This window comes from Mytilus trossulus, chromosome 7, assembly GCF_036588685.1.
Source record: "Mytilus trossulus isolate FHL-02 chromosome 7, PNRI_Mtr1.1.1.hap1, whole genome shotgun sequence".
In the NCBI taxonomy this organism is placed as follows: Eukaryota; Metazoa; Mollusca; class Bivalvia; order Mytilida; family Mytilidae; genus Mytilus; species Mytilus trossulus.
In genome coordinates this window covers 46,901,527-46,926,187 of record NC_086379.1, presented here as the reverse complement: position 1 = coordinate 46,926,187, position 24,661 = coordinate 46,901,527, and the positions used below count along the sequence as shown (strand labels likewise).

Here is a 24,661-nt window from a genome sequence, read left to right as displayed (position 1 = left end):
ACTGTCATCCCAGCACATTTATTTTTCAGATGAGTGTGAAGAAAATCCTAATGGTTGTCTGTACAATGGAACATGTATGGATCAAGTAAATAAGTATACTTGTTCATGTATCAAAGGATTTTCTGGTGACAGATGTAAAGACATATCTGACTTTTGTTCCCCCAATCCCTGTCAAGAAGGAATATGTTACGAAAACTATGATACATTTGATTTCATGTGTAAATGTGAAGATCCTTATAGAAATGGTGAGTTTTAAATTGATAATATTCATTTATGTCACAATACAAAAAGTATTTGGTTGAGTAAGGTTTAGAGTTTGTCACATTGATTGAACCAAAAATTCTAAAAAATGCAAAATAGGGCTAGGCTATTTTATGAAAACCTTTGAAATTCTAGGATATTAAATAGAACAGAAAAATTATCCGGTAATAGATAAATGATAACTATTTGGAAACTGATATCTTTTAGAATCTATAAATAGTTTGCCAGTATCAGTTCTTCATTCTACTTCTGAAAAAAGGTTTATGAAATATTCATGTTTGTTTGACATTGGGGTCATTAACCATAAACAAAAGTATCATAAATTTGTTAAAAGGCAACTGAAATCAACCCGCGTTAAACAGATATCTCTAAATTTTTACACTTGTTTTTAGCAGTAATGTTTGTAACATTTGATGGTCATTGTGGATTTAGAATATCATATATATATTATTTAGATCTAGCCTTTTTTTCTCAAAATAAACAAAAAATATTTCTATTTTTAGTGGCCTCAGCCAATATGTTTGATGTGAATGCTGTAATAAATAAGCATCATGAATGTATCATATAGCAAAAGCTTAGTAGTTTGCAGTTGTTTGCATTATTTTGTAGGAAAAACCTGTTTTCCATCATTAAACAGAATCTGAAACTTCTTGTAAAGGATTCTAGAACGCTTCATGATTGTTAAAATAAGTTTAAATCACTTAAAAAACAATTAATAACTTGTGTATGTTTAAACTGGATGTTTGAATAGAACGTGTAAAAAAAGAGAAAAAAACAGTGAGCGTTGAAATCCGTACATGATAGATATCACTAAAATAAGACTTTGGAAGTAAAACAGTATCATTCTAATGTAAAACAGTCTTTAATATATCTATCACATGAATGTTTGAAGAGTCTTAAACAAATACAAACCATATCAGTAGGTATGAAACAGAAACAAACAATAACTGATTACATTTTGTGGTTTACAAATCTTAAGCTGGTGTACAGTTATCTTTTTTACTATTTTTGTATCATTTCAATCCAGCAGATACCAGTTAATTTCAACCAATGCATTGAGAAAAAAAAAGAGAAATTTGTAATGAAGCGTTTAGTTTTTAAATTTATCAGTATTAATTTGATATTGAATAGAAATAACTTATTAATATAGATGAGTTAAAATTATTAGTTTGAAAAATAGTAAGAGTGCTCTCTACAATATCAATAACAAAGATGGTCTAACGTAAACAAACCACCTCGCCTGCATAATTGAACTTTTTCTTATTGTACTCTATAGTCCTGTCTAGAAGGTCTAATTTTGGAGAATAAAACCGTGGACTTTACAAGCTTTTTAATGGTAATACAAGCTTTTTAATGGTAATTGACCTGAAGTAAGATTATCAATTAAATATGTTAAATGTGTTGTCATAAATTATGGTTTCTTGCAGAAAATAAAAAGTAAGACTTGTCTGTTTTTACTTTTTAAGAGTTTAAACCTCATATTTGATTGTTTATGTGTTTTTATTTAAGATGCTGGTGGTTCCTGTGAAACGATTCCAGCTTGTGACAATGTGAATTGTACCAATGGCACATGTAGTGCTGGGAAATGTATTTGTGAGACGGGATTTGAAGGATCTCTTTGTCAACATAACATTAATGATTGTATGAACATGCCTTGTCAGCACCGTGGAACCTGTACAGATATGATTAATAGCTATGTTTGTCATTGTGCAACTGGATATGATGGTTAGTTATTGTATACTGTGGATTCATTATTATTCGTTGGATACCAATTTTTGTGGTTTTCGTGGGTACAGTTGAACCACGAATTAAAATGTTCAACGAATTACACATTTTCTATAGGATATGTATGCAGCGATTACTTAAACCACGAAATCAAATACCCACGAAAATGCAAGTTTTACTCAATCCATGAAAATTAATACCCACGAAAATAAATGATTCCACAGTAGTTTAATAATAGATATAAGAAGATGTGGTATGAGTGCCAATGAGACAACTTTCCATCCAAGTCACAATTTGTAAAAGTAAAACCATTACAGGTCAAAAAGCTGTCTTTAACACAGAGCTTTTTGTCACAATGAACAGCAAGCATTAAAGGACCCCAAAAATGACTAGTGTAAAATGATTCAAATTGGAATGTTTATAACTGGGTGATGTGACAAAAATGTTGGTTATTGATTTGGGGATGTACGGTGGGCGGCAACTAAATGTTATCTGTGCGTTTACCCATGAACCCTTCAACCAAAGCTTTTAAAATTTTAATATGTTGTTATTGACAACAAAATGAAGGTCCAGTGTAATAATGACGATTTTGACTTTTACCGTTCAGGAGTTATGATTCTTGAAAGATTGAAAAATGGCTTTTCAAGTCGTGTCTGTGCATTTACTCATGAACTGTTCAACCAAAGTTTTATATTGTTACTGATGACAAAATGGAGGCCAAGTTCAATACCGTCTATTTTGACTTTTACTATTCAGGAGTTATGGTTCTTGAAAGATAAAAAAAATGGAGTTTCAATTCATGTTGTTGCATTTACTCATTAACCATTCAACCTAAGCTTTCAATATGTTGATACTGATGACAAAACGGAGGTCAAATTTGATATTGATGATTTTCACTTTCACTGTTCATCAGATATGGTTCTTGTGATATTGCCAGGACACAAATAAAAGTTAATAAATCCAATTTGCTGTCAGTGACAGCCTCTTGTCTTCTCATTAAATTAAAAAAGTTAATCTTTTGTTTTTAATGGAAATATTTCTATATATCTGCATGTGGAAGGTAAAAGATCCTTTTAAAAAGTATACAATATGTGATATATACACAGAAAGCTTGTATTCTGGACTTTTTCTCCCTACAGTTTAATGCTAAGTTGTCTAAAGGTAGCACTCCACTGTTAGGTGTGTAGTTTCACATTTTGGCTCCTGTGGATTTTTCAAATATGAGAGCTAGTGTGCAATAATATTCATTTTTGGATAGCTGAGTATTAAAATAGCCTTTGTATTGGGTTTATATGAACATCAAGGTTATGTAATGTATGTAATATAGGCTGTTTTCTGTATGACAGTCTGTATTTGCATGTCCATACCATACATTGGTCAGGCAATTTTTGTAATTTTTTTTTCCAACTTTTTATCTCATGAACTATTATTGGATTTAACGAAAAAAAGAGGCGAAAGACACCCATTTTTATATGCCTGTCAAGTCAAAATTAAAATTTTGATGGGACGTTTTATGGTATACAAATGTCAGGTGTACGTCTTGCTGTCTGTCTGGCGTAAACATGTCACACCGTTACTTGAGAACGACTTGTCCAAATTTCATGAAACTTAATATAGTTGTTTTTTATGATGGTCAAGTGATCTGTATACTTTTTGGTGAAAATTAGATTTAAACTTTTTGATTTACGGCACTTTGTAACTAAAACAGGGGTGTGTTTTTTTCACATGTCGCACTGTATCTCAAAAACGATTCTTGATTATGGCTTAAAACTTTAAACACTTCTTAGTATTATTAATCTTAATATCTGTATACTTTTTGGTGATGATTCAAAATTTCATTTTTGAGTTATTGAGTATTTTGTAAAAAAAGGGGGAGAGTTTTTTTTACATGTCGCGCCATATCTCAAAATCAATTTATGATTATTGCTTAAAACTTTACACACTTCTTTGTTATATTGATATTAAGATCTGTATACTTTTTGGTGATGATTCAAAATTTTATTTTTGAGTTATTGAGTATTTTGTTAAACAGGGGAGTTTTTTAGCTCACCTGGCCCAAAGGGCCAAGTGAGCTTTTCTCATCACTTGGCGTCCGGCGTCCGTCGTCCGTCGTCCGTCGTCGTCCGGCGTTAGCTTTTACAAAAATCTTCTCCTCTGAAACTACTGGGCCAAATCAAACCAAACTTGGCCACAATCATCATTGGGGTATCTAGTTTAAAAAATGTGTGGCGTGACCCGGTCATCCAACCAAGATGGCCGCCACGGCTAAAAATAGAACATAGGGGTAAAATGCAGTTTTTGGCTTATAACTCAAAAACCAAAGCATTTAGAGGAAATCTGACATGGTAAAAATGTTTATCAGGTCAAGATCTATCTGCCCTAAAATTTTCAGATGAATCGGTCAACCTGTTGTTGGGTTGCTGCCCCTGAATTGGTAATTTTGAGGAAATTTTGCTGTTTTTGGTTATTATCTTGAATATTATTATAGATAGAGATAAACTGTAGACAGCAATAATGTTCAGCAAAGTTAGATTTACAAATAAGTCAACATGACCGAAATGGTCAGTTGACCCCTTTAGGAGTTATTGCCCTTTATAGTCAATTTTTAACCATTTTTCATAAATCTAAGTAATCTTTTACAAAAATCTTCTCCTCTGAAACTACTGAGCCAAATTAATCCAAACTTGGCCACAATCATCTTTGGGGTATCTAGTTTAAAAAATGTGTGGCGTGACCCGGTCAACCAACCAAGATGGCCGCCTCGGCTAAAAATAGAACATAGGGGTAAAATGCAGTTTTTGGCTTATAACTCAAAAACCAAAGCATTTTGAGGAAATTTGACATGGGATAAAAATGTTTATCAGGTCAAGATCTATCTGCCCTGAAATTTTCAGATGAATCGGTCAACCTGTTGTTGGGTTGCTGCCCCTGAATTGGTAATTTTGAGGAAATTTTGCTGTTTTTTGGTTATTATCTTGAATATTATTATAGATAGAAATAAACTGTAAACATCAATTATGTTCAGCAAAGTTAGATTTACAAATAAGTCAACATGACCGAAATGGTCAGTTGACCCCTTTAGGAGTTATTGCCCTTTATAGTCAACTTTTAACCATTTTTCATAAATCTAAGTAATCTTTTACAAAAATCTTCTCCTCTGAAACTACTGAGCCAAATTAATCCAAACTTGGCCACAATCATCTTTGGGGTATCTAGTTTGAAAATTGTGTCCGATGACCTGGCCATTCAACCAAGATGGACGCCACGGCTAAAAATAGAACAGGGGTAAAATGTAGATTTTGGCTTATAACTCTGAAACCAAAGCATTTAGAGCAAATCTGACAAGAAGTTAATATGTTAATCAAGTCAATATCTATTTGCCCTGAAATTTTCACATGAATTGGACAATCGGTTGTTGGCTTGCTGCCCTCCAATTGGTAATTTTTAAAGAAATTTTGCCGTTTTTGGTTATTATCTTGAATACTATTATAGATAGAGATAAACTGTAAACAGCAATAATGTTCAGCAAAGTAAGATCTACAAATAAGTCAACATGACCTAAATGGTCAATTGACCCCTTAAGGAGTTATTGCCCTTTATAGTCAATTTTTAACAATTTTCATTAATTCGGTAAATTTATGTAAAATTTTACCAAATATTTTTCTCTGTTACTAATGGGCAAGGTTCATTATAGATATAATTGTAAGAAGCAAGAACGTTCAGTAAAGTAAGAACTTCAAACACATCACCATCACCAAAATACAATTTTGTCATGAATCCATTTGTGTCCTTTGTTTAATATGCACATAGACCAAGGTGAGCGACACAGGCTCTTAAGAGCCTCTAGTTAGCTCACCTGGCCCAAAGGGCCAAGTGAGCTTTTCTCATCACTTGGCGTCCGGCGTCATCGTCGGTGGCGTTGTCTTCGTTAACTTTTACAAAAATCGTCTCCTCCAAAACTACTGGGCCAAATTAAATCAAACTACGACACAATCATCATTGGGGTATCTAGTTTAAAAAATGTGTGGCGTGACTCGTCAAACCAAACACGATGGCCGCCATGGCTAAAAATAGAACACATGGGTAAAATGCAGTTTTTGGCTTATAACTCAAAAACCAAAGCATTTAGAGCAAATCTGACATGGGGTTAAATTGTTAATCAGGTCAAGATCTATCTGCCCATAATTTTTTAGATGAATCGGACAACCCGTTGTTGGGTTGCTGCCCCTGAATTGGTAATTTTAGGGAAATTTTGTCCATATTCACTTATTATCTTGAATATTATTATAGATAGAGATAAACTGTAAACAGCAATAATGTTCAGCAAAGTAAGATCTACAAATAAATCAACATAACCAAAATGGTCAGTTGACCCCTTTAGGAGTTATTGTCCTTTATAGTCAATTTTTAACCATTTTCGTTAATCTTAGTAATCTTTTACAAAAATCTTCTTCTCTGAAACTACCGGGCTAAAATAATCCAAACTTGACCACAATCATCTTGGGGGTATTTAGTTTAAAACATGTGTGGCGTGACCTGTTCAATCAACCAAGATGGCTGCCATGGCTAAAAATAGAACATAGGGGTTAAATGCAGTTTTTGGCTTATAACTCAAAACCAAAGCATTTAGAGCAAATCTGACAAGTGGTAAAATTGTTTATCTAGGCAAGATCTAACTGCCCTGAAATTTTCAGATGAATCCGACAACCCATTGTTTGGTTGCTGCCCCTGAATTGGTAATTTTAGGGAAATTTTGCTGTTTTTGGTTATTATCTTGAATATTATTATAGATAGAGATAAACTGTAAACAGCAATGATGTTCAGCAAAGTAAGATCTACAAATAAATCAACATGACCAAAATGGTCAGTTGACCCCTTAAGGAGTTATTGCCCTTTATAGTCAATTTTTAACAATTTTCATGAAATTTGTAAATTTTTACTAACATTTTCCACTGAAACTACTAGGCCACGTTCAATATAGATATAAATAATTGTAAGCAGCAAGAATGTTCAGTAAAATAAGATGTACAAACACTTCACCATCACAAAAACATAATTTTGTCATGAATCCATCTGCGTCCTTTGTTTAATATTCACATAGACCAAGGTGAGCGACACTGGCTCTTTAGAGCCTCTAGTTTTACATGTCGCGCCGTATCTCAAAAATAATTTATAATTATTGCTTAAAACTTTACACACTTCTTTGTTATATTAATATAAAGATCTGTATACTTTTTGGTTTTGATTCAAAATTTTATTTAAGTGATATTTATTTTTTTGTAAAAAAAAAAACAGGCTGGGTTCCCCGCCGTGGCTCGAAAACTATAAACTGCTTAAAACTTTCTCAGAAACTATTTATGATTATTGCATATAACTTCCACATAAGACATCGGCGTATCATGTGCTCATGGCGCAGCTGTTTATTTTTCTATCATTAGGAAGATTTATGTCAACAGTTTCTTAAAAGGGTATCACTCAAAGGCAGTGAAATTCTAGTTTGATCCAAATTTTTGGGGGATATGCGACATGTTCACCCCCCTTTTTGCAATATTTTATGGTAAAGAAAATGGAGAATGTTGCTATGGATACACATAAAAGGAATTATTTTTCACCCTTTTAATTTTTGAAAATCAAATCTATGGAAGATACTGATTACATACATATGCACATGTACAACACCAACAGTTAGGTAAATGTATTTAAAATCCAGGAATAGGAGATTATAAAACATTTTGTGGCTCATTTTTACTTTTATTTTCTAACTGTGGAGTGCTACCTTACTATACTAATAAGCTTGGTTTTGCTCTCGTATTGTGACACTGTTGATATCACCTCCTCACATATTGTTACATTGCTGATAAACTTTACTATGTCTCAAAATATTTGATGGTACAAAATCAGCAAGAAGGGTGATATAGGTTTGATAATTACAAAAATTAGAGACAATATTTCTTCAGATACATACCAGTTCTAGAAAATTAAAGAAATTGACATACTGTGGATTCATTTATTTTCATGGCTACCAATTTTGTGGATTACAGAAAACTTACATCTTCCTGGATGTATTTAATTTGTGGTTTTGCCAAATTCTGCATACAATCCTATAGAAAATTTGTTATTCTTTGAAAATTAATTTTGTTGTTCACCTGTACCTAGGAAAATCATAAAAATTGGTATCTAACACATATTTATGAATCCACAGTACATAATTGTTGCATTGGATATAAAAAAGAAGATGTGGTACGATTGCCAATGTGACAACAGTCAAAAAGAGACCAAAATGACCAAAAATTAACAATTGTAGGTCACTGTACGGCCTTCAACTATGAGCAAAGCCCATACGGCATAGTCAGTTAATAATTGTTCTCTAGATACATTTTCTGGTTCTGTTGCAAATGAGGAACTTTTCAGTAAGTTCATTAAATATCTTTTACACCCTTTTCATACCTGCCAACTTTCACGATTTAGGCGTGTACTACACGATTTTTGACCCTTTGTCACAATTGCACGATCGTTTTCCTGAAAAACCCTCTAAAACACGATTTGGTGAAAATCTTCACGAAAAATATGATTGTTCCCGATTTTGAACTGTGTCAAATGGATGACAATCGTGTTCAGTCAATCAAATTGTATGTTTGTGACATGATCAAAATCAAAAACGTTTTCTCTCAAGATTATTTTAACATGCTAGATATTGAACGTATGTTGTATTTCTCTGTTTGTTGGTAAAATCGTGAACATGGCAAATGATTTTTCATCAGCAAGGAGGTTCTTACACAGCATAAGAATAAAAGCATGGTTTATTGACAAACTTCAATGCTGCAGTACATCAACTACCTTAAAGATAATAAATAGTAGTTTATTTACTAATTTATTGACATTACACTTGCTGTAACAAAATTTAATTTATGTATTCAATATTAAATTACCAAATCATTTCAACTTCAAGTATGATGTACTATTCTTTATATTTCACATGGACACCCCCCCCCCCCCCAAAAAAAAATCATGAGGAATCCCTTAAATGAGGGACTACCCTTAGTCAATGGGTCATTTTACTCTTGTAAAAATATAAATAAAAATGTAGATTTATTTACTTGTACATAGGAAATTCTGACATTATATTTGGAACAGCTTTTCTAAATAAAGGGTCCAACTATTTTGAATAATAAAGAAGATATAAGGCCAAGAACATATCAAAATTCTTAGACATGTGTTGTCCATAATAATACCAGATAGATCATAAGATGTTTAGTTCTTTTGGAAAAGTTTCTTCAAATAATATGAAGATGTGCTCATTTGTACTTAAAAAGTGGTTCTTAATGTCCTAAAATTGAGGGGGTATCCTTAGATGTTGTTCCCAATCTGATAAAGGTCCTTCTTTGTGTATAATTTATAATTGGAAAAGTCAACAACTATTTAGTATCCTTACACATGAAAATAATTCCTGGTGGTACAGCTACATGTTCATCTTTTCTGCTGATATAGTAACTAGACTCATGCAAATAAACTTAAGAAAAAGGCATGTAAGCTAATCTTACAAATATGACACTTTTTCTAGACCACAAAACAGCACGCGCAAAATAGTCGTCGCAAAGAATTGTAACCTTTGAAATTGTTGTCGCGCACTAAAACCCCCATGGTCACTTTCAAAAGTTGGCAAGTATGCCTTTTTGTCATTTTCAAGGTGAATATTAAACACTTAAATCAGAAATAAATTGACAATATATGAGGCTGATATCTTTATTATTTAGCTTATTTTATATTCTTAATATACAAAATGATATATGAATATATATATATATATATTTTGAAATTTGCAAACAAAAATGGAAAGCAAGAATTTATTTAATATCAATTTCTGGTATTAAAAAAAAAACAGTACATTATTGTATCTGAATTATTATTTCTAATTCTAAAAGATATTCTAGAATTATAGTACCAATTATTACTTAATCATGAATCTGTTATTATTTTATTTCAGGGGATAATTGTGAGAACAATATAGATGACTGTGTTGGAATGTGTACAGGTTCTAATGTAGATACTACCGGTAATACAAATGGTTGTAGAGATATGTTGGATGATTATAGATGTAATTGTAAAGCAGGTTACAGGGGTCAAAATTGCACTGTAAGTTTTTATAAAGAAGCTTGAAATATGATTTTAGACCACAGGGCCAAGTGAGCTTTTCTTATCTCTTGGCATCTGGCGTCGTCCAGCGTCCGGCATTAACTTTACAAAATCTTCTCCTCTGAAACTGCTTGGCCAAATTATTTGAAACTTGGCCACAATCATCATTGGGGTATCTGGTTTAAAAATTGTGTCCGGTGACCCCGCCAACTAACCAAGATGACCGCCATGGCTATAAATAGAACATAGGGGTAAAATGCAGTTTTTGGCTTATAACTCAAAAACCAAAGCATTTAGAGCAAATCTGACATTTGGTAAAATTGTTAATCAGGTGAAGATCTATCTGCCCTGAAATTTTCAGATGAATTGGACAACCTATTTTTGGGTTGCAGCCCCTGAATTGGTAATTTTAAGGAAATTTTGCTGTTTTTGGTTATTATATTGAATATTATTATAGATATAGGTAAACTGTAAACAGCAATAATGTTCAGCAAGGTCAGATTTACAAATAAGTCAACATGACCAAAATGGTCAGTTGACCTATTTAGGAGTTATTGCCCTTTAAAGTCAATTTTTAACCATTTTTCGTAAATTTTATATATCTTTTACTAAAATCTTCTTCTCTGAAACTGCTGTGCCAAATTGATCCAAACTTGGCCACAATCATCTTTGGGGTTTTTTGTTCAAAAAATGTGTCCGGTGACCTGGCCATCAAACCAAGATGGCCGCCACGGCTAAAAATAGAACATAGGGGTAAAATGCAGTTTTTGGCTTATAACTCAAAAACCAAATAATTGAGAGAAAATCTGACATGAAGTAAAATTGTTAATCAGGTCAAATCTATCTGCTCTGAAATTTTCAGATGAATCTGACATTCCGTTGTTTGGTTGCTGCCCCTGAATTGGTAATTTTAAGGAAATTTTGTTGTTTTTGGTTATTATCTTGAATATTATTTTAGATAGAGATAAACTGTAAAAAGCAATAATGTTCAGCAAAGTAAGATCTACAAATAAGTCAACATGACCAAAATGATCAGTTGACCACTTTAGGAGTTATTGCCCTTTATAGTCAATTTTTAACCATTTTTCGTAAATCTTAGTAATCTTTTAGAAAAATCTTCTCCTCTGAAACTGCTTGGCCAAATTATTTGAAACTTGGCCACAATCATCATTGGGGTATCTAGTTTAAAAATTGTGTCTGGTGACCCCGCCAACTAACCAAGATGACCGCCATGGCTATAAATAGAACATAGGGGTAAAATGCAGTTTTTGGCTTATAACTCAAAAACCAAAGCATTTAGAGCAAATCTGACATTGGTAAAATTGTTAATCAGGTGAAGATCTATCTGCCCTGAAATTTTCAGATGAATTGGACAACCTATTTTTGGGTTGCAGCCCCTGAATTGGTAATTTTAAGGAAATTTTGCTGTTTTTGGTTATTATATTGAATATTATTATCGATATAGGTAAACTGTAAACAGCAATAATGTTTAGCAAGGTCAGATTTACAAATAAGTCAACATGACCAAAATGGTCAGTTGACCTATTTAGGAGTTATTGCCCTTTAAAGTCAATTTTTAACCATTTTTCGTAAATTTTATATATCTTTTACTAAAATCTTCTTCTCTGAAACTGCTGTGCCAAATTGATCCAAAATTGGCCACAATCATCTTTGGGGTTTTTTGTTTAAAAAATGTGTCCGGTGACCTGGCCATCAAACCAAGATGGCCGCCACGGCTAAAAATAGAACATAGGGGTAAAATGCAGTTTTTGGCTTATAACTCAAAAACCAAATAATTGAGAGAAAATCTGACATGAAGTAAAATTGTTAATCAGGTCAAGATCTATCTGCTCTGAAATTTTCAGATGAATCTGACATTCAGTTGTTTGGTTGCTGCCCCTGAATTGGTAATTTTAAGGAAATTTTGTTGTTTTTGGTTATTATCTTGAATATTATTTTAGATAGAGATAAACTGTAAAAAGCAATAATGTTCAGCAAAGTAAGATCTACAAATAAGTCAACATGACCAAAATGATCAGTTGACCACTTTAGGAGTTATTGCCCTTTATAGTCAATTTTTAACCATTTTTCGTAAATCTTAGTAATCTTTTAGAAAAATCTTCTCCTCTGAAACTGCTTGGCCAAATTATTTGAAACTTGGCCACAATCATCATTGGGGTATCTGGTTTAAAAATTGTGTCCGGTGACCCCGCCAACTAACCAAGATGACCGCCATGGCTATAAATAGAACATAGGGGTAAAATGCAGTTTTTGGCTTATAACTCCAAAACCAAAGCATTTAGAGCAAATCTGACATTTGGTAAAATTGTTAATCAGGTGAAGATCTATCTGCCCTAATTTTTTGATGAATTGGACAACCTATTTTTGGGTTGCAGCCCCTGAATTGGTAATTTTAAGGAAATTTTGCTGTTTTTGGTTATAATATTGAATATTATTATAGATATAGGTAAACTGTAAACAGCAATAATGTTCAGCAAGGTCAGATTTACAAATAAGTCAACATGACCAAAATGGTCAGTTGACCTATTTAGGAGTTATTGCCCTTTAAAGTCAATTTTTAACCATTTTCGTAAATTTTATATATCTTTTACTAAAATCTTCTTCTCTGAAACTGCTGTGCCAAATTGATCCAAACTTGGCCACAATCATCTTTGGGTTTTTTTGTTTAAAAAATGTGTCCGGTGACCTGGCCATCAAACCAAGATGGCCACCATGGCTAAAAATAGAACATAGGGGTAAAATGCAGTTTTTGGCTTATAACTCAAAAACCAAATAATTGAGAGAAAATCTGACATGAAGTAAAATTGTTAATCAGGTCAAGATCTATCTGCTCTGAAATTTTCAGATGAATCTGACATTCCGTTGTTTGGTTGCTGCCCCTGAATTGGTAATTTTAAGGAAATTTTGTTGTTTTTGGTTATTATCTTGAATATTATTTTAGATAGAGATAAACTGTAAAAAGCAATAATGTTCAGCAAAGTAAGATCTACAAATAAGTCACAATGACCAAAATGATCAGTTGACCACTTTAGGAGTTATTGCCCTTTATAGTCAATTTTTAACCATTTTTCGTAAATCTTAGTAATCTTTTAGAAAAATCTTCTCCTCTGAAACTGCTTGGCCAAATTATTTGAAACTTGGCCACAATCATCATTGGGGTATCTGGTTTAAAAATTGTGTCCGGTGACCCCGCCAACTAACCAAGATGACTGCCATGGCTATAAATAGAACATAGGGGTAAAATGCAGTTTTTGGCTTATAACTCAAAAACCAAAGCATTTAGAGCAAATCTGACATTGGTAAAATTGTTAATCAGGTGAAGATCTATCTGCCCTGAAATTTTCAGATGAATTGGACAACCTATTTTTGGGTTGCAGCCCCTGAATTGGTAATTTTAAGGAAATTTTGCTGTTTTTGGTTATTATATTGAATATTATTATAGATATAGGTAAACTGTAAACAGCAATAATGTTCAGCAAGGTCAGATTTACAAATAAGTCAACATGACCAAAATGGTCAGTTGACCTATTTAGGAGTTATTGCCCTTTAAAGTCAATTTTTAACCATTTTTCGTAAATTTTATATATCTTTTACTAAAATCTTCTTCTCTGAAACTGCTGTGCCAAATTGATCCAAACTTGGCCACAATCATCTTTGGGGTTTTTTGTTTAAAAAATGTGTCCGGTGACCTGGCCATCAAACCAAGATGGCCGCCACGGCTAAAAATAGAACATAGGGGTAAAATGCAGTTTTTGGCTTATAACTCAAAAACCAAATAATTGAGAGAAAATCTGACATGAAGTAAAATTGTTAATCAGGTCAAGATCTATCTGCTCTGAAATTTTCAGATGAATCTGACATTCCGTTGTTTGGTTGCTGCCCCTGAATTGGTAATTTTAAGGAAATTTTGTTGTTTTTGGTTATTATCTTGAATATTATTTTAGATAGAGATAAACTGTAAAAGCAATAATGTTCAGCAAAGTAAGATCTACAAATAAGTCAACATGACCAAAATGATCAGTTGACCACTTTAGGAGTTATTGCCCTTTATAGTCAATTTTTAACCATTTTTCGTAAATCTTAGTAATCTTTTAGAAAAATCTTCTCCTCTGAAACTGCTTGGCCAAATTATTTGAAACTTGGCCACAATCATCATTGGGGTATCTGGTTTAAAAAATGTGTCTGGTGACCCCGCCAACTAACCAAGATGACCGCCATGGCTATAAATAGAACATAGGGGTAAAATGCAGTTTTTGGCTTATAACTCAAAAACCAAAGCATTTAGAGCAAATCTGACATTTGGTAAAATTGTTAATCAGGTGAAGATCTATCTGCCCTGAAATTTTCAGATGAATTGGACAACCTATTTTTGGGTTGCAGCCCCTGAATTGGTAATTTTAAGGAAATTTTGCTGTTTTTGGTTATTATATTGAATATTATTATAGATATAGGTAAACTGTAAACCGCAATAATGTTCAGCAAGGTCAGATTTACAAATAAGTCAACATGACCAAAATGGTCAGTTGACCTATTTAGGAGTTATTGCCCTTTAAAGTCAATTTTTAACCATTTTTCGTAAATTTTATATATCTTTTACTAAAATCTTCTTCTCTGAAACTGCTGTGCCAAATTGATCCAAACTTGGCCACAATCATCTTTGGGGTTTTTTGTTTAAAAAATGTGTCCGGTGACCTGGCCATCAATCCAAGATGGCCGCCACGGCTAAAAATAGAACATAGGGGTAAAATGCAGTTTTTGGCTTATAACTCAAAAACCAAATAATTGAGAGAAAATCTGACATGAAGTAAAATTGTTAATCAGGTCAAGATCTATCTGCTCTGAAATTTTCAGATGAATCTGACATTCCGTTGTTTGGTTGCTGCCCCTGAATTGGTAATTTTAAGGAAATTTTTTTGTTTTTGGTTATTATCTTGAATATTATTTTAGATAGAGATAAACTGTAAAAGCAATAATGTTCAGCAAAGTAAGATCTACAAATAAGTCAACATGACCAAAATGATCAGTTGACCACTTTAGGAGTTATTGCCCTTTATAGTCAATTTTTAACCATTTTTCGTAAATCTTAGTAATCTTTTAGAAAAATCTTCTCCTCTGAAACTGCTTGGCCAAATTATTTGAAACTTGGCCACAATCATCATTGGGGTATCTGGTTTAAAAAATGTGTCTGGTGACCCCGCCAACTAACCAAGATGACCGCCATGGCTATAAATAGAACATAGGGGTAAAATGCAGTTTTTGGCTTATAACTCAAAAACCAAAGCATTTAGAGCAAATCTGACATTTGGTAAAATTGTTAATCAGGTGAAGATCTATCTGCCCTGAAATTTTCAGATGAATTGGACAACCTATTTTTGGGTTGCAGCCCCTGAATTGGTAATTTTAAGGAAATTTTGCTGTTTTTGGTTATTATATTGAATATTATTATCGATATAGGTAAACTGTAAACAGCAATAATGTTCAGCAAGGTCAGATTTACAAATAAGTCAACATGACCAAAATGGTCAGTTGACCTATTTAGGAGTTATTGCCCTTTAAAGTCAATTTTTAACCATTTTTCGTAAATTTTATATATCTTTTACTAAAATCTTCTTCTCTGAAACTGCTGTGCCAAATTGATCCAAACTTGGCCACAATCATCTTTGGGGTTTTTTGTTTAAAAAATGTGTCCGGTGACCTGGCCATCAAACCAAGATGGCCGCCACGGCTAAAAATAGAACATAGGGGTAAAATGCAGTTTTTGGCTTATAACTCAAAAACCAAATAATTGAGAGAAAATCTGACATGAAGTAAAATTGTTAATCAGGTCAAGATCTATCTGCTCTGAAATTTTCAGATGAATCTGACATTCAGTTGTTTGGTTGCTGCCCCTGAATTGGTAATTTTAAGGAAATTTTGTTGTTTTTGGTTATTATCTTGAATATTATTTTAGATAGAGATAAACTGTAAAAAGCAATAATGTTCAGCAAAGTAAGATCTACAAATAAGTCAACATGACCAAAATGATCAGTTGACCACTTTAGGAGTTATTGCCCTTTATAGTCAATTTTTAACCATTTTTCGTAAATCTTAGTAATCTTTTAGAAAAATCTTCTCCTCTGAAACTGCTTGGCCAAATTATTTGAAACTTGGCCACAATCATCATTGGGGTATCTGGTTTAAAAATTGTGTCCGGTGACCCCGCCAACTAACCAAGATGACCGCCATGGCTATAAATAGAACATAGGGGTAAAATGCAGTTTTTGGCTTATAACTCAAAAACCAAAGCATTTAGAGCAAATCTGACATTTGGTAAAATTGTTAAACAGGTGAAGATCTATCTGCCCTGAAATTTTCAGATGAATTGGACAACCTATTTTTGGGTTGCAGCCCCTGAATTGGTAATTTTAAGGAAATTTTGCTGTTTTTGGTTATTATATTGAATATTATTATAGATATAGGTAAACTGTAAACAGCAATAATGTTCAGCAAGGTCAGATTTACAAATAAGTCAACATGACCAAAATGGTCAGTTGACCTATTTAGGAGTTATTGCCCTTTAAAGTCAATTTTTAACCATTTTTCGTAAATTTTATATATCTTTTACTAAAATCTTCTTCTCTGAAACTGCTGTGCCAAATTGATCCAAACTTGGCCACAATCATCTTTGGGGTTTTTTGTTTAAAAAATGTGTCCGGTGACCTGGCCATCAAACCAAGATGGCCGCCACGGCTAAAAATAGAACATAGGGGTAAAATGCAGTTTTTGGCTTATAACTCAAAAACCAAATAATTGAGAGAAAATCTGACATGAAGTAAAATTGTTAATCAGGTCAAGATCTATCTGCTCTGAAATTTTCAGATGAATCTGACATTCCGTTGTTTGGTTGCTGCCCCTGAATTGGTAATTTTAAGGAAATTTTGTTGTTTTTGGTTATTATCTTGAATATTATTTTAGATAGAGATAAACTGTAAAAGCAATAATGTTCAGCAAAGTAAGATCTACAAATAAGTCAACATGACCAAAATGATCAGTTGACCACTTTAGGAGTTATTGCCCTTTATAGTCAATTTTTAACCATTTTTCGTAAATCTTAGTTATCTTTTAGAAAAATCTTCTCCTCTGAAACTGCTTGGCCAAATTATTTGAAACTTGGCCACAATCATCATTGGGGTATCTAGTTTAAAAAATGTGTCTGGTGACCCCGCCAACTAACCAAGATGACCGCCATGGCTATAAATAGAACATAGGGGTAAAATGCAGTTTTTGGCTTATAACTCAAAAACCAAAGCATTTAGAGCAAATCTGACATTGGTAAAATTGTTAATCAGGTGAAGATCTATCTGCCCTGAAATTTTCAGATGAATTGGACAACCTATTTTTGGGTTGCAGCCCCTGAATTGGTAATTTTAAGGAAATTTTGCTGTTTTTGGTTATTATATTGAATATTATTATCGATATAGGTAAACTGTAAACAGCAATAATGTTTAGCAAGGTCAGATTTACAAATAAGTCAACATGACCAAAATGGTCAGTTGACCTATTTAGGAGTTATTGCCCTTTAAAGTCAATTTTTAACCATTTTTCGTAAATTTTATATATCTTTTACTAAAATCTTCTTCTCTGAAACTGCTGTGCCAAATTGATCCAAACTTGGCCACAATCATCTTTGGGGTTTTTTGTTTAAAAAATGTGTCCGGTGACCTGGCCATCAAACCAAGATGGCCGCCACGGCTAAAAATAGAACATAGGGGTAAAATGCAGTTTTTGGCTTATAACTCAAAAACCAAATAAATGAGAGAAAATCTGACATGAAGTAAAATTGTTAATCAGGTCAAGATCTATCTGCTCTGAAATTTTCAGATGAATCTGACATTCAGTTGTTTGGTTGCTGCCCCTGAATTGGTAATTTTAAGGAAATTTTGTTGTTTTTAGCTCACCTGGCCCGAAGGGCCAAGTGAGCTTTTCTCATCACTTTGCGTCCGGCGTCCGTCGTCGTCGTCCGTCGTCGTCCGGCGTTAACTTTTACAAAAATCTTCTCCTCTGAAACTACTGAGCCAAATTTAACCAAACTTGGCCACAATCATCATTGGGGTATCTAGTTTAAAAATTGTGTCCGGTGACCCCGCCAACTAACCAAGATGGCCGCCATGGCTATAAATAGAACATAGGGGTAAAATGCAGTTTTTGGCTTATAACTCAAAAACCAAAGCATTTAGGGCAAATCTGACATGGGGTAATATTGTTAATCAGGTGAAGATCTATCTGCCCCGAAATTTTCAGATGAATCTGACATTCTGTTGTTAGGTTGCTGCCCCTGAATTGGTAATTTTAAGGAAATTTTGTTGTTTTTGGTTATTATCTTGAATATTATTTCAGATAGAGATAAACTGTAAAAGGCAATAATGTTCAGCAAAGTAAGATCTACAAATAAGTCAACATGACCAAAATGATCAGTTGACCACTTTAGGAGTTATTGCCCTTTATAGTCAATTTTTAACCATTTTTCGTAAATCTTAGTAATCTTTTAGAAAAATCTTCTTCTCTGAAACTGTTGGGCAAAATTATTTGAAACTTGGCCACAATCATCATTGGGGTATCTAGTTTAAAAATTGTGTCCGGTGACCTCGCCAACTAACCAAGATGACCGCCATGGCTATAAATAGAACATAGGGGTAAAATGCAGTTTTTGGCTTATAACTCAAAAACCAAAGCATTTAGAGCAAATCTGACAGGGGTAAAATTGTTAATCAGGTGAAGATCTATCTGCCCTGAAATTTTCAGATGAATTGGACAACCTGTTTTGGGGTTGCTGCCCCTGAATTGGTAATTTGAAGGAAATTTTGCTGTTTTTGGTTATTATATTGAATATTATTATAGATATAGGTAAACTGTAAACAGCAATAATGTTCAGCAAGGTCAGATTTACAAATAAGTCAACATGACCAAAATGGTCAGTTGACCTCTTTAGGAGTTATTGCCCTTTAAAGTCAATTTTTAACCATTTTTTCGTAAATTTTATATATTTTTTTTATTAAAATCTTCTTCTCTGAAACTGCTGTGCCAAATTGATCCAAACTTGGCCACAATCATCTTTGGGGTTTCTTGTTTAAAAAATGTGTGGCATGACCTGGCCATCAACCAAGATGGCCGCCACGGCTAAAAATAGAACATAGGGGTAAAATGCAGTTTTTGGCTTATAACTCAAAAACCAAATAATTTAGAGAAAATCTGACATGAAGTAAAATTGTTAATCAGGTCAAGATCTATCTGCCCTGAAATTTTCAGATGAATTGGACAACCTGTTTTTTGGGTTGCGGCCCCTGAATTGGTAATTTTAAGGAAATTTTGCTGTTTTTGGTTATTATATTGAATATTATTATAGATATAGGTAAACTGTAAACAGCAATAATGTTCAGCAAAGTAAGATCTACAAATAAGTCAACATGAACGAAATGGTCAATTGACCCCTGTAGGAGTTATTGACCTTTGTAGTCAATTTTCAATCTGCTTCCTTTGTTTAATATTCACATAGACCAAGGTGAGCGACACAGGCTCTTTAGAGCCTCTAGTTGGTTATTATCTTGAATATTATTTTAGATAGAGATAAACTGTAAAAAGCAATAATGTTCAGCAAAGTAAGATCTACAAATAAGTCAACATGACCAAAATGATCAGTTGACCACTTTAGGAGTTATTGCCCTTTATAGTCAATTTTTAACCATTTTTCGTAAATCTTAGTTATCTTTTAGAAAAATCTTCTCCTCTGAAACTGCTAGGCCAAATTATTTGAAACTTGGCCACAATCATCATTGGGGTATCTAGTTTAAAAAATGTGTCTGGTGACCCCGCCAACTAACCAAGATTACCGCCATGGCTATAAATAGAACATAGGGGTAAAATGCAGTTTTTGGCTTATAACTCAAAAACCAAAGCATTTAGAGCAAATCTGACATTGGTAAAATTGTTAATCAGGTGAAGATCTATCTGCCCTAATTTTTTGATGAATTGGACAACCTATTTTTGGGTTGCAGCCCCTGAATTGGTAATTTTAAGGAAATTTTGCTGTTTTTGGTTATAATATTGAATATTATTATAGATATAGGTAAACTGTAAACAGCAATAATGTTCAGCAAGGTCAGATTTACAAATAAGTCAACATGACCAAAATGGTCAGTTGACCTATTTAGGAGTTATTGCCCTTTAAAGTCAATTTTTAACCATTTTTCGTAAATTTTATATATCTTTTACTAAAATCTTCTTCTCTGAAACTGCTGTGCCAAATTGATCCAAACTTGGCCACAATCATCTTTGGGGTTTTTTGTTTAAAAAATGTGTCCGGTGACCTGGCCATCAAACCAAGATGGCCGCCATGGCTAAAAATAGAACATAGGGGTAAAATGCAGTTTTTGGCTTATAACTCAAAAACCAAATAATTGAGAGAAAATCTGACATGAAGTAAAATTGTTAATCAGGTCAAGATCTATCTGCTCTGAAATTTTCAGATGAATCTGACATTCCGTTGTTTGGTTGCTGCCCCTGAATTGGTAATTTTAAGGAAATTTTGTTGTTTTTGGTTATTATCTTGAATATTATTTTAGATAGAGATAAACTGTAAAAAGCAATAATGTTCAGCAAAGTAAGATCTACAAATAAGTCAACATGACCAAAATGATCAGTTGACCACTTTATGAGTTATTGCCCTTTATAGTCAATTTTTAACCATTTTTCGTAAATCTTAGTTATCTTTTAGAAAAATCTTCTCCTCTGAAACTGCTTGGCCAAATTATTTGAAACTTGGCCACAATCATCATTGGGGTATCTAGTTTAAAAATTGTGTCCGGTGACCCCGCCAACTAACCAAGATGACCGCCATGGCTATAAATAGAACATAGGGGTAAAATGCAGTTTTTGGCTTATAACTCAAAAACCAAAGCATTTAGAGCAAATCTGACATTTGGTAAAATTGTTAATCAGGTGAAGATCTATCTGCCCTGAAATTTTCAGATGAATTGGACAACCTATTTTTGGGTTGCAGCCCCTGAATTGGTAATTTTAAGGAAATTTTGCTGTTTTTGGTTATTATATTGAATATTATTATAGATATAGGTAAACTGTAAACAGCAATAATGTTTAGCAAGGTCAGATTTACAAATAAGTCAACATGACCAAAATGGTCAGTTGACCTATTTAGGAGTTATTGCCCTTTAAAGTCAATTTTTAACCATTTTTCGTAAATTTTATATATCTTTTACTAAAATCTTCTTCTCTGAAACTGCTGTGCCAAATTGATCCAAACTTGGCCACAATCATCTTTGGGGTTTTTTGTTTAAAAAATGTGTCCGGTGACCTGGCCATCAAACCAAGATGGCCGCCACGGCTAAAAATAGAACATAGGGGTAAAATGCAGTTTTTGGCTTATAACTCAAAAACCAAATAATTGAGAGAAAATCTGACATGAAGTAAAATTGTTAATCAGGTCAAGATCTATCTGCCCTGAAATTTTCAGATGAATTGGACAACCTGTTTTTGGGTTGCGGCCCCTGAATTGGTAATTTTAAGGACATTTTGCTGTTTTTGGTTATTATATTGAATATTATTATAGATATAGGTAAACTATAAACAGCAATAATTTTCAGCAAAGTAAGATCTACAAATATGTCAACATGAATGAAATGGTCAATTGTAATTTGACCCCTGTAGGAGTTATTGACCTTTGTAGTAAATTTTCAATCTGCTTCCTTTGTTTAATATTCACATAGACCAAGGTGAGCGACACAGGCTCTTTATAGCCTCTAGTTCTAAATTTTATCCCATTTTCACTGTCCACTGAACATAGAAAATGATAGTGTGGATAGAGCATCTGTGTACTTTGGACACATTCTTGTTGATTTGACATTGAGAAGATCTTTATTCTTTGAAAACATGACAGCTATATCATGTGCTCAGGGCACATCTGTTTATTGTACTTGAAGGCTAAAGATCATTAAAACTGAGTTCTGCAGATTCATTTATTTTTATGATATTGCACTTATTGTGAAAACTTGTATTTTCATGGATATTTTATAATTCCATGATTTGCCAAAGTCTGTATATACAATCCTTTTGAAAATTTGTTCTTTGCTGATCATTTAAATTTGTGGCTTATCCATGCCCAAAAAACCAACAAAAATTGGTATGTCACAAATAATAATGAATCCATAGTAAACAAAACTTCATTGCCCCATTAAAAATTAAGATTTTATCCTGTGTTGTCCACTGGAATTTGGGTATCATTATAATATTTAATAACAAAACATATACATTCATTTTATTGTAAATTTTGAGCTTGCTATCAGTGGATTTGCTTTTTCATTCTCTAAATTTTGTAGCCAATAAGTACTGTTGCAGTGTTAAACACCAATCACTTTATAAATGCATATTACAAGTATCTAATTTGTTTTTGAATGAATGATTTTCTTATTTACATAGGAAGACATAAATGAGTGTCTACAGTACCCATGTGAACATGGAGGTACATGTACAGAAAAGATAGCTGACTTTGACTGTAGTTGTAGAGAGGGCTGGACTGGAAAGAGATGTGAAACTCCTATAGAGTACTGTTCCCCATCACCATGTCTCAATGAAGGAGTTTGTTTTAATCTTACTGACGATTTCTTTTGCAGGTTTGTTTATATTGTTAGTTAAACATATTTGCTGGTGTCAAACTTTCCCCATCTCTTAGGATAGTGGTGTAACAGTACAACATAAGAACAAACAATTAAAAAAAAAGTTGAAAATGACTTTGCACATCAGAATGAAACAGAGCACTTTAAAATCCGAACAAAAACACAAAAGACACCAAGTACAGATCTGAGATTACTAGTAAGAAATTGAAAGCTAGTTCAAAGTCATTAACTAATAATTTAATTTTGGATGTAACGTGTCATCTGATCAGCTCATAGACAATCTAATCTGAATTGTTGATTGTGATTTTGACAAATAAGTAGTTTGTACTGTGGGTTACTATATTTTTACTGTCAATGTAGCGGTATTTGATTTTTTTATCTGACAACCCTGCATACCATCTGGTATCCACTTTAGGGAACTCTACCAGCACAAAACATAAGAGGCGTTGGTTCAGCAGCTCTTTATTTATATTTTTATTGGTGTAAATTTGTTTTTGATGAAAAGTATTTTATTACAGATGTCCAGGTGGTACAACAGGAGTAACATGTGGGAATTCCCCAGAAGTCTGTAGTATTATTAATCCATGTACAATGAAGGGGACCTGTGAGAACAAGGGAGGATCTGCGCAGTGTAACTGTAATGATGGTAAGTGTTGGATAGTGTACACATGTGGGAATATGATAGGATGTGTGAAGAACTGCTCAGTATTACTTTATGACTGTATGTGTTGAGTAGTATACAAGTGAGGGAACATATCAGGATGTGGAAAGCACTGCTCAGTGTAACAGTACTGATAGTAAATGTTGAGTGGTGTTCAAGTGAGGAAACATGTCAGAATGTGAAAGGAACTGCTTAGTGTAACTGTATTGATGGTAAGTGTTTTGAAGTGTTCAAGTGAGGGAACATGTCAGAATGTGAAAGGAACTGCTTAGTGTAACTGTATTGATGGTAAGCGTTTTGAAGTGGTCAAGTGAGGGAACATGTCAGAATGTGAAAGGAACTGATAGTGTAACTGTATTGATGGCAAGTGTTTTTAAGTGTTCAAGTGAGGGAGCATGTCAGGATGAGAAAGGAACAGCTCAATGTAACTGTTATGACGGTAAGTGTTGAGTAGTGTACAAGTGAGGGAACATGTCAGGATGTGAAAAGAACTGCTCAGTGTAATTGTAATGATGGTAAGTTTTGAAAAGTGTTCAAGTGAGGGAACATGTCAAGATGTGGAAAGAACTGCTCAATGTAACTGTACTGATGGTTATGTGTTGTAGTGTTAAAGGGAGGGAACATGTCAGGATGTGGAAAGAACTGCTCAGTGTATCTGTACTGATGGTATGTGTTGAGTAGTGTTCAAATGAGGGAACATGTGGGGATTTGGAAGTAACTGCTCAGAAAAACTGTAATGCAGTAGGTGTTGAGTAGTGTACAAGTGAGGGAACATGTCAGGATATGGAAGGAACTTCTCAGTATAACTGTAATGCAGTAGGTGTTTTGAAGTGTACAAGTGAGGGAACATGTCAGGATATGGAAGGGACTGCTCAATTTAACTGGTAATGATGATAAAAGTATGCTTTTGGAGTAATTATCTATTCAACTTGTGCATGTTTATTTTAGATTATGCTGGAGAAAGCTGCCAGTTAATCAAAGATCATTGTGCTAATCCAGACATGTGTAATAACGAGGGTCAATGTGTAACCAACCTTATTGGATTTAAATGTGAATGTGATGACAGTGAGTATACATTGATTCTTAATCAAATATATATCAACTATTAGCAAGAGCTATCATACATTACATCAATTACTGTAGATTCAGTATATTTAATGGCATACCAATTTTGAAGGTACAGATGAAGCACAAA

The 24,661-nt window shown here is 33.3% G+C and overlaps 1 protein-coding gene across 1 annotated transcript in view; it reads left to right on the top strand.

The window, feature by feature from the left end:
• LOC134726452 (uncharacterized) overlaps window positions 1-24,661 on the top strand; it is a 186,330-nt gene that overhangs the window by 38,678 nt on the left and 122,991 nt on the right. The window contains exons 12-17 of the mRNA XM_063590857.1: window positions 30-245; window positions 1,771-1,986; window positions 9,971-10,119; window positions 22,609-22,802; window positions 23,324-23,451; window positions 24,415-24,531. Of these exons, the coding sequence (XP_063446927.1) occupies window positions 30-245; window positions 1,771-1,986; window positions 9,971-10,119; window positions 22,609-22,802; window positions 23,324-23,451; window positions 24,415-24,531 (1,020 nt within the window). The remainder of the gene's footprint in view (window positions 1-29; window positions 246-1,770; window positions 1,987-9,970; window positions 10,120-22,608; window positions 22,803-23,323; window positions 23,452-24,414; window positions 24,532-24,661) is intronic.